The 13,416-nt window shown below is 47.0% G+C and overlaps 1 protein-coding gene across 1 annotated transcript in view; it reads left to right on the top strand.

Moving 5' to 3' along the window:
- PA2G4 (proliferation-associated 2G4) overlaps positions 1–13,416 on the top strand; it is a 61,717-nt gene that overhangs the window by 29,531 nt on the left and 18,770 nt on the right. Inside the window, exons 6-7 of the mRNA XM_029594737.1 lie at positions 3,975–4,038; positions 11,907–11,985. Of these exons, the coding sequence (XP_029450597.1) occupies positions 3,975–4,038; positions 11,907–11,985 (143 nt within the window). The remainder of the gene's footprint in view (positions 1–3,974; positions 4,039–11,906; positions 11,986–13,416) is intronic.

The raw sequence follows: 13,416 nt of genomic DNA, 5'->3' as shown, positions 1-13,416 counted from the left end.
TCAGTTGGGTTCTTTCCCATTCAAAGGAAAGCTTTTATTTTAGTGATGAGCTGCAACATCTGATTAAGTCCTTGGACAATAACATGTACAAGCTTCTGGAGGACAAGCCTAGAACCTCTAGGACCTTCGGTTCCTCTCGGGGTCGTTTTCAGGGACAGTGCCGTTATCGTCCAGGCAGAGCTCTGTCCTTTGCCCCTCGGCAGCCGTCGTCGAGGTCCCAGGCTTGGGCTCATTTCTTTCGTGGCCTGCTTGGGAACGGGGTCTCTCAAGGATCCTCCGGCAACAAGTCTTCCCATTGAAGGTGCGCTGACCCACTCCTCGGTTCCGGAGATAGGTCGTCTCGCTCTGTTTTTCGAGGAATGGGTCAAGATCACTTCAGATCAGTGGGTTCTAAACATCATAGAACCTGGCTATGCTTTAGATTTTGCTCGCCCGCTAAGAGATCTTTTTTTGGTGACCTCTTGTGGATCTCGAGCAAAGCAGCTGGTGGTGGACGAAACCGTTTCGGTTGAAAGCCCTGGGAGCCATTGTTCCAGTTCCGCCAGCCGAATGCTGGACCAGCAGATACTCCATATATTTCGTGGTTCCCAAGAAGGAGGGCTCCTTCCGCCCCATATTAGACCTGAAGAAAAGTGAACAAGGCGCTTCGGGGTACCTCGTTTTCACATGGAGACTTTGAGGTCAGTCATTGCGGCCGTCCACAAAGGAGAATTTTTGACCTTGTTGGATCTGAAGGAGGCTTACCTTCACATAGGGATCCAGGAGCATCATCTGAGGTTTCTGTGGTTCATAATCAGGGGCGAGCATTACCAGTTCAAGCGCTTCCGTTCGGGTTAGCGACGGCTCCCCACGTCTTCACCGAGGTGATGGTAGTGGTGGCAGCAGCTCTCAGGAGAGAAGGGATCTTGGTTCATCCTATTTGGACGACTGGATCATTCAAGCAAAGACAGAGGAGCTTTGCAAGTTAGCAGTTCGTTTGGTCTTACAACGTCTTCACTCGCTCGGATGGGTTGTCAATTTCTCCAAGAGCCAGTTGATCCCGTTCCAAGTGTTGGACTTCTTAGGAGCCCAGTTCAACATGGCTATCTGCAAAGTTTTTCTCCAGCAGGAACGGATAGACAAGCTGACGGTTCAGATCCAGCAGCTGTTGGAACTATCGATGTCCAAAGTGTGGGACTACTTGCAAGTTCTTGGCTCTATGGCATCTATTCTGGAATTGGTCCCCTGGGCCTTTGCTCATATGAGACCTTTGCAGAGGACGTTGCTTTCCCGCTGGGATCCCAAGTTGGAAGAGTTCCACTTACCCTTGTCGCTCATGGACCCTGCCAGAACCAGCTTAGAATGGTGGTTAGTTCCTGAACATTTACAACGCAGGGTGGACCTGGAGAACCCCCAGTGGGTAATTGTGATGACGGATGCCAGCCTCTCCAGTTGGGGAGCAGTTTGTCAATCACGGTCGGCACAAGGTCAGTGGACATGTCAGGAGGCAAAGCGGTCCATAAATCGTTTGGAAACAAGAGTGGTCCGCCCCGTACTGCGCACCTTTCACCCCCTCGTCGGGCATCAGTCGGTACGAATTCTGTCCAACAATGCGACAATTGTGGTGTACATCAAACGTCAAATGGGCACAAGAAGTCGGCCAGGGAAGCGGACAAGCTAATGATCTGGGCGGAACGCAATCTGATTCGATTGGCGGCGCCACACATAGCCGGCATGGACAACGTGCAGGCGGATTTTCTCAGTCACCAGCAATTAGACCCCGGAGAATGTGAGCTGTCCGAGGAAGCAGTGCAGCTCCTGACTCGTCGGTGGGGCGTACCCCGTCTGGACTTGATGGCAACTCTGCGGAACGCGAAGGCGGCTCGTTTCTTCAGTCACAGAAGAGAGCACGGGGCAGAAGGAGTAGATGCCCTGGTTTTTCCTTGGCTCCCGTGACGTTCTGCTCTACGTTTTTCCCCCTTGGCCATTAGTGGACAAAGTCTTAAGAAGAGTAGAGACCCACCCGGGGTCGGTCATTCTCATGGCCGCGGAGGCCGTGGTTCACAGACCTGATCAACTTGGTGGTGGACGGCCCTTTGCGTCTCAGTCATCTTCCGAATCTACTTCGGCAGGGACCAGTATTTTTCGATCAGGTGGCTCACTTCTGTCTAGCAGCTTGGCTTATGAAAGGAGACAGTTGAGGAAGAAGGGTAACCCGAATTCGGTTATTTCCACCCTCCTACGGGTGTGCAAAACTTCCACTTCGCTCACATATGTTCGGATCTTGGAGGTTTTCGATACATGGTGTAGTGGGCTGAAAGTTTCGCCGCAGCGAGCCACTATTGTGCAAATTCTAGCCTTCTTACAAGAGGGGATGAGGAAAGGTTTGGCGTACAGCTTTCTTCGGGTGCAAGTAGCAGCTCTGGGTTCTTTAAGGGAGAAGGTTGACAGTACATCCCTTGCGACCCATCCGGATGTGGCACGTTTTTTGAGGGGTGCTAAGCATCTGAATCCTCCGGATCATCCAGTCTGTCCTTGGAGTCTGAATCTGGTTCTCCGGGGATTGTGCAGTTCACTGTTTGAACCCCTCAAGAGGGCCACATTAAAGGACTTAACGCTCAAGGCTGTTTTCCTCGTGGCTATCTGTTCAGCCAGGCGGATATCTGAGATTCAAGCGTTATCATGCAGCGAACCGTACTTGCAGATTTCGGAGTCCGGGGTATCGCTTAGAACAGTACCCTCCTTTTTGCCAAAGGTCATATCTGCATTTCATTTGAATCAGTCAGTGGAGTTGCTGGCCTTTTCAGATTTAGATCGGAACTCCCCTCAGGCTCATGATTTGAGGAAATTGGATGTCCGGCGGGTCATCCTTCGGTATGTGGAGGTTACTAATGATTTTCGATTGTCGGACCATCTTTTTGTCCCAAGAAAGGACGTCAGGCATCCAAGGCTACCATTGCCTGATGGTTGAAGGAAGCTATAGCTTTGGCATACATATGTCACGGGCGGCTGGTGCCGGATGGTCTAAAAGCTCATTCGATCAGATCTCAAGTGGCATCTTGGGCAGAAAGCCAGTGTGTTTCGCCGCAGGAGATTTGCCGAGCAACTACTTGGAAATCTTTACACACTTTTGCTAAGCATTACTGTTTGGACGTCCGAGCCTCGGATGTCGATTGTTTTGGCAGCAGTGTGCTTCGAGCGGGACTCTCCGGGTCCCACCCCATTTAGGGCAGCTTGGGTACATCCCAGCAGTCTGGACTGATCCGGGTACAAACAGGGAAAAGAAAATTGGTTCTTAACTGCTAATTTTCGTTCCTGTAGTACCACGGATCAGTCCAGACGCCTGCCCCGGGGTATTCTGTTCTGGAGAGTCCGCTCGGTTGTTTTTTTATTATATGCTGCAGGATGTATCGAAGAATACGAAGATATCGAAAATATGCAACGTGAAATGTTCAAGTCAGCACTCCATAGTTCTCATAGTTTTCAGAGTTTATTGTTCAAATAAGTTTTTGGTCTGGCCATTGGTTGTTAAATTTTCTTCATTCTGCTTTGATACTGATTATACTGAAGGATCGCAGGTGGCACACCAGGCTAAGAGGGGTGCCTTTCAGCTTTTTCTCTGACTCCATCTGCTGGAAGGGAGGCCCAACCCAGCAGTCTGGACTGATCCGTGGTCCTACAGGAACAAAAATTAGCAGGTTAAGAACCAATTTTCCTTTAAATATGACTCTGTTTTATGGTGCGTAGATTTTCTTCTCACCATCTGTTTCTGAATTGCTGGTCTAACCTCCTCCCTTTCCTCCCCTCCTTTTCTTCCCCCCCCCCCCCCCCCCCCCCCGCAGTTACCTCTGGCATTTGCTCCTCTTTTTCACTGCCAGCAGAGCACATACAATCTACCATTCTACCAGTCTGACTGAAATAGTTTTTAATTTGGTGCAAAGTAATGCCCCAGGATGGGAGAGTAGAATCGTGACTTGGTATTTTTATATCCACAGAACACGCAGGTGACTGAAGCCTGGAACAAAATAGCTCAATCCTTTAACTGCACACCTATAGAAGGTAAAATTTGTGGGCTGTTTGTAGGGGGTTGAGGGCAGTCCTGGAGTTCACATTCAGCTTAGCAGACCTGCCCTCAAGGAATCCACAGAGAGGCTGCTCTTCACCATCCATGCTTTCCCTTTGCTTCAGTGGCTTCTCTTATAGTAACATAGTAAATGATGGCAGAAAAAGGCCCATCTAGTCTGCATAGCAGTGAATTTTTTTTTGTGCATTATTTTAATAATATCTCAGGTTTTTATTTTGAATTTGTTATTGTTAAAACAATTGTAACACTACTTTGAAATTCTGGAAGCAGGATTGTTCAGAACTGTATCACAGACTACATCTGTCACACACATTTCCTCTATTTGATCCTTGATCCATATTGGTCTTGGTGTGAAATATGCAGCAGTCCGGTGCCATTGTTTGTGATGTGACTTGTGACACTCTCCCAGATATGAATGCTGGAAGAAGTTCAGGGCAGCAGCTCCTTGGCATGTGTATGTTCGAAACCTAATCCAGTGCAGAGTGGGTGTGCTGTTCTTTACTTTATCTGGAGTAGTAGAATTTTTTTCCACCCACTAAAGACTGGAAATGGCTGTCACTGTGCTGTGTGTGGGAGTAAAGGCAGCTGCTCTTCTGGAAACTCTGGTTATGGGACCTAAGCTTAAGAAAATGAGACCCAGCTGCACTGTAGCCAGTCTCTAGTTATTCCCAGGGCTTGAACTGAGGGCAAATAGGCAGTTTATCTTAACTGAGAGAGAAAAATTATTCCCGTAATAATTAAGATAGTTCTGCTCTACCAATGTTTTTGAGCCACAGAATGAGCTGCACTGAAGAACCTGCTGGTGTGAGTTGGGGAGTTTGCCAGAAGAGAAACCAGAGGGGAGAGACAACAATATTTCTAAGAGACTTAGATGCACTTGGTGCCTTTTTTAAACACTGGCTGCAAGCTTGAAGGGAGAAATAGGAAAAAAGAGAAACACCAGGAGAGAAAGGAGAAAAGAGTAGATGCATATCGAGAAAGATATGCATGAAGGCAAAGGGAAAAGAAATAAGGGAGGATAGAGAGAACAACACAGGACAGAAGGGGAGGGGAGAGATGAATGCAGAGACAGTTGGGATGAAAAGAGCAGATAGAGAGATGGATGATGAAGAAAGAAGAGCAGAAATGTATACAGAGAAGGAAGAAAAAAAGCAGAGACCCAGGAGAGAGAAGTGCAGAAGTGCATGGAGAAAGAAGAGCAGAAACACACATGAATGAGGGAAGAAAGAGGAACAGAGAGAGAAAGGAAGTGGGGGGGGGGGGGGAGAGAAAACAGAGAGAGAGGGAAGACATACAGGTAGGGTAAAATTCACAGAAATGTAAAACTAAAAATCTGTCTTTTTTCCTTTGACAAAGGACCCAATTTTATTGCATTTTGTCGTCATCCTAGGCAAAAGGAGGCAGGCATCTATAAGCAGGGATGAATTAGCCATGATCTGTGTGTGACATCATCCAGTGGCACTGAACAGATCTGTCTCTCCAGACTAGTAGAGCTTTGAGCCCTATTGAGCATGTGTGGGAGTTCCCATGCCTCAGCTACCTCAGTCTGTTTTTTGCCTGGACTTTCGATATATCTCAAGATTTCTTCTTAGTTTTTTCTACAGACTTGGTGTTCAGTGACCCACAGGAGTACTTTTATGTGCTGCTAAGCCTCTTGACTTCTAATATAAAAAAAAAAAAGGCAAGGGGGAAGGAAGAATGTATTTTATAAAGTTCCTTCATACCTAGAACATTAGTGGCTTCAAATCTTGTGCCTTTGGGCAAATCGTCCTCCATGGATGGTCATGATAAATGTTATATATATCTTAGTCCAGATCACAACCAACCAATCTCAATGATCCCAAGCAGCGAAAATTGCAAGCCTCCAGCCAAGTAGCAAAAGGCATGTAAGCTTCTTCTAGGAGCAACCAGAACAAATCCTCAAGTAGAAGTTCATCTTGCCACATGACCCAGACTGGACAGCCCCAGGTGTGTCGAGTCCTAGATGGCCTTGTTCCTCCAAGTTGGTTAAGCTTCCTGCCAAACCAAAGCACCAAGATCGATGATGCAGCATCAGGCAAAATCCATGCCCCATAAAGATGTGTCGAAGTCATCAATGTCAATGATGCATAGCACATCAGGACATTTGGCGCACGAAGCATCAAAATGACCAGTGCACGGTACATCGGACTAATTGATCCATGATGCATCTCATCAATCAATGTACATTGCATCAAAGAAGCTGACATATGATGTGTCAAAGAACAGACACAAAGTGCATCAAAGGAGCAAGGATGTAAAAGGAAAGGCATCTCAATGCACCAGCCATCACATGAATCGTCAAAGCACATATCAATGCAGACTTAAAGTACCTCGACGCATTTGAGAAAGAGGTGGAAATCCTCCCCATCAGTTCTGATGAGGAACCATATCTCTTTCTGCTATCTCATCACACAGCTGCTTCACGACGATCAAAGCTTGCCAAACAACCAATTTTGTTTTTGGTCCTGCCAGTGTGCCCAGATGAATCCTATGCCCAAGAAATACCAAAGGCAGCACTACCTACCTAACTTTATTCTGCATATAGCGCTTCTATGACAGATGATACATTTCAACTTCTACCTCCCATTACCGAGCCCTACCAGTCTCCCAACTGCTTACCCAGGGCCTGCGCCTATAATCTCCAGAGTCAATTTGTTTTATCCTTGGTGTGCAGTCCACCGCCTGCAGCAGAGCGGGAGTCTGTTCTAGTCTCCAAGGAAGATGCTCCTCCATTGACACCTGCCCAGAGGTTGCATCGAGAAATAGAACAAATAACTGACAAGAGTTTGACTTTTTCTCTTTCTTTATCCTGGAATTAGAACAGCCAACCCCAAGCCTACCCCTTCCACAGAGAAATGCCAAGTGCCCCACCACTGCCAATGTCCTCATACTGAGGATATTTGCAGTCTTCTTTCAGTGAGCAACCTCTACCCATCTTGGCTCCCTCTGAACTGCAGAGCCCTCAAGCTTCGTCATGTTCCTCATGGAACAGTATATCTTCCCCAGGGGAGTCCCCCCGGCAGCTCTGCAGGTATTCCTTCTGACCCACCTCTGGGGTCACCGGACCATACTTAACCTTCAGAAGACCTAACATACTCCAAACTTGTGGAGAAAATGAGCACGGTACTTAACGTAGCAGTGCGAAAAGATCCAGATACCAGAGCAAAATCATGGGCATCCTAAAGATCCTAGACATTCCAGATGAACCATCTGCATTGTTGTGTTCTTAATGAAAATGTGGGAAATACCGTATTCAGGTGTCATTGTAACTCCAAAATTTAGATTTTAAATTTCAAATGAAGAAATCACTGGAATGTGGTGTGGTACAACCTCCCCAACTTTCTTGGAGTTTGCTCTCAAGAAAGCGAAAAAGACTCTGTGGGGAAAGGGAGGTTTGCATGCTCTGTGGTTTATTGTTCTCCCTGTGACACATTTTCTCATAGAGCTCATTTCCTGTGTGATGGCCGGCAGGTGGTGGTTGACCCCTGTACTGCATTTGAAGCACAAGATTTGGGTTCTGCCTTGATTCAGAAGGAAACTTGAACTGCATACACATCCCTGCAGCCCTGAGGGAAACGTAAGACTGAAACATCCTGCAGTGCCATTGGTCAGAAGGCCATTGATGAGAAACCTGTTAATATTTTGTGCCTTGATTGGCTCTGTAGACAGAGAATTAGTCCTGAAGGTGCTAGAATTCTCTGGGAGTACCAAGGGTGCAAATCTCTGTCCTGAGGCCCTATTCAGCTAAGGTGGAAGCTGTTTTTCTGATCTCCCCACGTACTAATAAGTAGTGAAAAGTGTTTAGATGACTTTTGCAGTTCAGTCCTTGTTCTTTTACTTATTCCTGTTTGCAAATTTAATATTTTTCTTTTCACGGTTCTCACTTTTTGTTAATAAATTTATTATATTGTTAGCTCTGCCTCTCTTGGACTAAGTAACGATCCCAGTATTATGTATATTTGGTCTGTGGGTATTTTTCTAGGAACTGCGTGACCCTTGGGTTGTTTGAGGTCCTAGTGTTCCTAGAAACCTCCAGGGGATAACTTGCAGGTAGGGAACTTGCCCAGAGGCAGGTGGGAGGTTTCCAGTGTTGGAGCAGATACATAGGAGCAAGCGGGCATGGGCAGTGCTTGGTAGGGTCCTCCAGGTGGCCACAGGCTTGCCCTGAGTGGGTGTTAGAGGTAGCACGGAGGCATTATGTGACAGACCCACCTTCACTTCAGCATGCTGCCTGGAAAAGATAATCTTAATTCTAAATGACTTCGGCAAGAAGGTTTTCAGGGCACAATGCTCACGGCAAGAATCGCACATCAGTTTTACATGATCCGGAACATTTACAACTGCGTCCAAAAAGCGCTGCTTTTGTTTGGAAACTGGAGAGCAAATCTCACCCCCTCTCTGATTTAGAGGAAACCATTTGTCACCTTCTCTGCTTGGTTTATGAATCTTTCAATGCTGCAGCTCGCATTTCAGCTGCATCCACTGGAGCTTGCTGAATGGCTAAAAGCGAGCAGCATTTGGAAAGATGTATATGAAAAGCTGGCTAACTTACCCTGCCTTGGTGACAATCCTTTCGGTGAAAAATTACAGGAGACAGTGTTTCAAATCAAAGAACAGAACGTAGTGGTCTAATCACTGTCCACAGCTGCAGAACCACATCTCTCCAGCAGAAGAGCACATCTGGCGTATAAACAACCTTATTACCCCCAGGTGGCTGTATTGATCATATCAGCAATATAGTCTTCCACCTTATCCTATGCAGCGCCAACAGCCCCAACAAGCGCCAGTAAGGGGTCGCCCGAGAAAATGCAGTCAACAAAACAAACACAATAGTGTCAGGCAAAACCAGGTCAAAGTCTTTGATCAACCCAGTACCCATGATGCAGCATTGGGTGGGAGGCAGAATTCAATAGTTTGTAGCAGTCTGGAATCAAATATCACAAGACAAGTGGGTTCTAAAAATTGGCAGGGCTATCACCTCAATTTTAAATGGCAACAAGTGAGTCAAGCTGCTGATTCACCTTGCAACCCCTCACACCTTCCTCTCGTGTAACTTAAGGTACCACAGTTGTTAGCACAGAGAGTCATACAGAAAGTGCATCTGGTGCTGTGTGACCAGGGATTCTACTCCCAATATTTTCTAATCCCCAAAAGGTCTGAGGCCTGTGACCCATACTAGACCTCCAGAATCTAAATATGCATCTTCATCGAGAGAAATTCGAAATGCTGTCCACTTCATTCAGCAGGGAGCTGGATATGCTCCCTGGACTTCAAGTATGCATATGCACACATCTGTATATACACCCTTCTGTTTGGCATTTACCTCTGTTTCAAGATAGATACAGTTCACTACAAATATAAAGTTCTTCTGTTTGGACTTTTGGCTCCCCCCGCCTCCCCAAGTCTTCACAAAATGCGTTGCAGTGATAGTGACCCATTTATGTCATCAGAGGATTCAAGTATTCCCATGATTGGACAACTAGCTTCTAGCAGCCCCTACAAGATAGTCTTTGAGAGTTATTTACGCACAGCTGTAGAGACCCTGCAGTCACCAGGGTTCCTCAAATCTGAGGAGTAGATCCTGGAACCCATTCAATGCCTGCAATTCATTGGTGCCATTATAGACTCAGAGCAAGTATGAGTGTGTATTCCTTTAGACAGAGCAGCTGTCTTGAACAAGATTGCCAGCTCTCTACTGGCTTCCCCGATCATGACAGCATGCCATCTTCAAATGTGTGTGGGTCCTTTGGCAGTAGTAGTTCATGTAGTCCCTTTGGCCCACTTACACATGCATCGCCTATAGTGGAGATTATGGACCCAGTGGGACCAACTTTTACAACCTCTCCAAACATCTGTCCATCTCATTCCAAAGATGATATTGGAAATTTGGAGGTGGTTACAGCCAGTGGTTGTTTAAGTGGGGGTAGCACTTCATCTGGTCCCTTACCAAGTCATACTGGTCACAGATGCCTCAACTCTGGGTTGGGGAGCACATACTGGTCCCTAGAAAATGCAAGGTGTCTAGTCCCTTTAAGAACGCTATCTTCAGTTCAGTTTTCTGGACTCAGAGCAATGCCCAATGCATTACAAGCCTTCACTCATTTCCTCCGAGGGAAAGACATGATGACTCAACAGATAATCAAGTGGCCATGTTTTACATAAACAGGTGGGAGCTAGATCTTGGGTCCTTTGCCAGGAGACCCTACTCATATGGCATTGAGCAAGAGAGAGCAAAGACACACTACAGGCCACAAGCATAGCAAATACCCTGGTCACTACAGCAATCCATAGCCAGACTCTGGTGTCAACTTTGGATTGACCAGTTTACCTTGGAACAGAACCAGAAACTAAATTTATTCTGCTCCATACTAGCCAGTGAGTTGTGCAAGAAGCTTTTCTGCTTCCCTGGGACAGAAGCCTTGTGTAACCTTTTCTCCTATTCCACTTATAGTGAGAACCGTACAGAAACTTATGCGGGACTGAGCCACCATGATTCTGATCAGACCGACATGGCCAAGACAAGCATTGTATGCATATCTAGTTCAACTGTCCACGAGACCTCCCATACATCTAGGAGACAGTCCATGTCTCCTATCTCAGGAAGAAGTCTTTCAACTTCATCCAGCTCTTCAATCTCTCAACCTCATGGAATGGATATTGAGCGCTCTATCATAGTATCTTGGGCCTTACCAGAACCAATTCAGAACATACTCCTCTCAACAAGGAAATCATCCACAAGATGCACTTATTCCTTTAAATGGAAAAGATATTCAACTAGTGTGCCTTTCACCATCTAGATCTATTCACATGTGAACCAAAATACCAGTTGTCCTACCTTTATTTATTTATTTTTTTGTCGCAGTCTGACCTTGCCAATAGCGTTGGTGCGAGTACATATGAGCCTCATTGCTGCCTAACTTTCCCCTGACAATGGGGCACCTGTCTCTATGCATCCAGTTGTCTCCAAGTTTGAGGGGCCTTTTACATTTACATCCACTGGTTTACAAACCACCAGTTCCCTGGGACCTCAACTTGGTCCTTACTTACCTGATGCAGTCTCCATTTGAGCCTCTGGAATCGACGTCTCTCGAGTATCTAACCTGGAATGTGGTTTTCTAGTAGCAGTTTCTTCCACACACCATGTGAGTGATCTTCAAGCTCTAGTGCACTACCCTCTGTATATGTAGTTCTTCCATGATAAGGTGGCATTCAGAACACACCCCAAATTCTTACCAGAAGCGGTGTCTGCGTTCCATTTAAATCGTTCAGTTGTATCTTCTTTCCCCATCCTCATGCTCATGATGGTGAGAAAGCATTGTATACACTGTGTGCGCGGCATTTATAGTAAGCCAAAGCTCTTTTGCAGTCCAGTCGCAGAGGAAAACCTCACAGCTGTTCGTATCTTGTAATCCAAGTTGACCTGCATCGTCGTAATGAAAATTACCATATCGATTTGGATTACAAACTGCATTCAGCATTGCTCAGTAGAGCTCAAAGCTATACTAGCTTGGAAAGACACATCCTTTCAGTGCTGCCAGATGTCACGCGCAGATCATGGCTAATTCATCCTGCTACCTACGGAAACACCGTTTTTGGTAAGCAAACTTGCTTTTTACAGTATTTCAGATATATGCTACCTCATTCAATGTGTTAGGGTAGCAGATGTGATGCTTAAGTCCAAATGGAAAAAGGGGCAGAACATATTTTGTTTATAAGCTCCAGGGTACATATAGCATTGGAAAATTAATGGGTGAGTTTCTGCAGGGCAATTTGCACTTGCAGCCCCTCCTTGGTATTAACAAGTTCTCTCTTCTCATTGCAGGGATGCTCTCTCATCAGTTGAAGCAGCATGTGATTGATGGGGAAAAAACCATCATTCAGAACCCTACAGACCAGCAAAAGTATGTGTCTTTTCAGAACCTGGAAGGTTCTTCTATGCCAGATGGAGCAATGGGTGTGCTTGCAGCTCGAGGTTGGCTGGTTTCGTTGGAGTGATAGCTAGTAGGGCGTAATTGGAATTTGCTTTTCATCCTGCTACACCAGTCCAGATGTTCTCCCCCTACTAGCAGATGGAGAGAGGACACCTTTTTCCATGACATCATAGTGCAGCTCCAGCAAAACGCCAGTATTCTGTGTCTTTAGCAGATGGCAGGGCATACTAGTCTGTGCAACAGGAACTTGACTCCCAGGCTTTGGCCTTTGCCAGGCCTGGCAGAGTTTGCTTAGGCCTTTGCGTGGCCTGGCTGTGTTTGTCAGCCTTTTTCTGCTTTGACAGTACTTCAGTTTAGCGAGCCCCATGTAAAACTCCTAGCCCTAAAGTGAGTTTGGTAGCGTTTAGAGGGTAGAAGCTTGTTTTGGGCTCAGGAGGAGCTTCTGTTTGGTTGTCTTTCCCCTCCCCACCCTTTCTCCTTCTGGCTTATTAAAGCTTTAAAAAAACAGAAAATGGAGTTCCCTGTACGTACCAGGATCAGTCCAGATGGTGGGTTATGTTCCCCGTCCAGCAGATGGAGTCAGAGCAAACTTTGGAGGGTGCTGGCATATTAACCTGTGCGCCCTCCCTAGATCTTCAGTATCTCTCTGACTCCAGCAGATGTGAGTAGGGGAACCTGGTGCTTCCCCTGTTTGGACATCTCTCCACACATTTTCTTTTTCTTATCTAAGAGGTTGGATCAAGTTAGTTTCACAAAGTTAGTTTAAAAAAAAAAAAAAAAGGGTGGACAATTCTGTCACTGGCTCCTTGGAGTCCCGCCCCTTGCAAGCAGTGCTGTGTAGACAATCTTGTTTTCTTCTCTCTTGTCTGTCTGCTACTGGGGGTAAGTTTTTGGGCTGTTTTGCTATTCTTTTCAGGTTTACATCTTCTCATCAGGATTAGGGTGGTGGATGCTGGTGGGGCCAGCCTCTCCCCCCCCACTCGCCGCGTTTTTTTCTCCCCCCTCGGCCCCGAGACGCGACATTCCCTGGGGCCGACGCAGCAGGGAGAGCTCATTCCCCTTCTGCTCTCTCCGGGGGTAAAGAGTGAGTGGAGGCGACCTTTTCCTGCTCCTCCCGCGGTGCTGCCCTGCAACCGGCTCCCCGCGTTTGGCTGACACTCCCCCAAGCCTTTCATCCATGCCATGTTCCATTCGGTGCCCGTCCTGCGGCGGCCCGGGGTCGAGAGGAACGCGGGAGGGGCTTTGCCTTAGGTGCCTCCCTAGTGGGGAGAGCACCTCCGCGCCCCCGCCGACTTCTTCTTCGCGCTCCTCAGAGCGCCGTGAGCCACAGGGGCCGGCCCCGTCTCCGCTTTCGGCGGGAACGGCGTCCATCTTGGAACTGGAGGAGAGCGCGTTTCTGGA

The sequence above is a fragment of the Rhinatrema bivittatum genome, chromosome 3 (assembly GCF_901001135.1).
Source record: "Rhinatrema bivittatum chromosome 3, aRhiBiv1.1, whole genome shotgun sequence".
Taxonomy (NCBI): Eukaryota; Metazoa; Chordata; class Amphibia; order Gymnophiona; family Rhinatrematidae; genus Rhinatrema; species Rhinatrema bivittatum.
The sequence above is the reverse complement of the archived record's forward strand: the minus strand, read 5'-3'. Positions and strand labels throughout refer to the sequence as shown.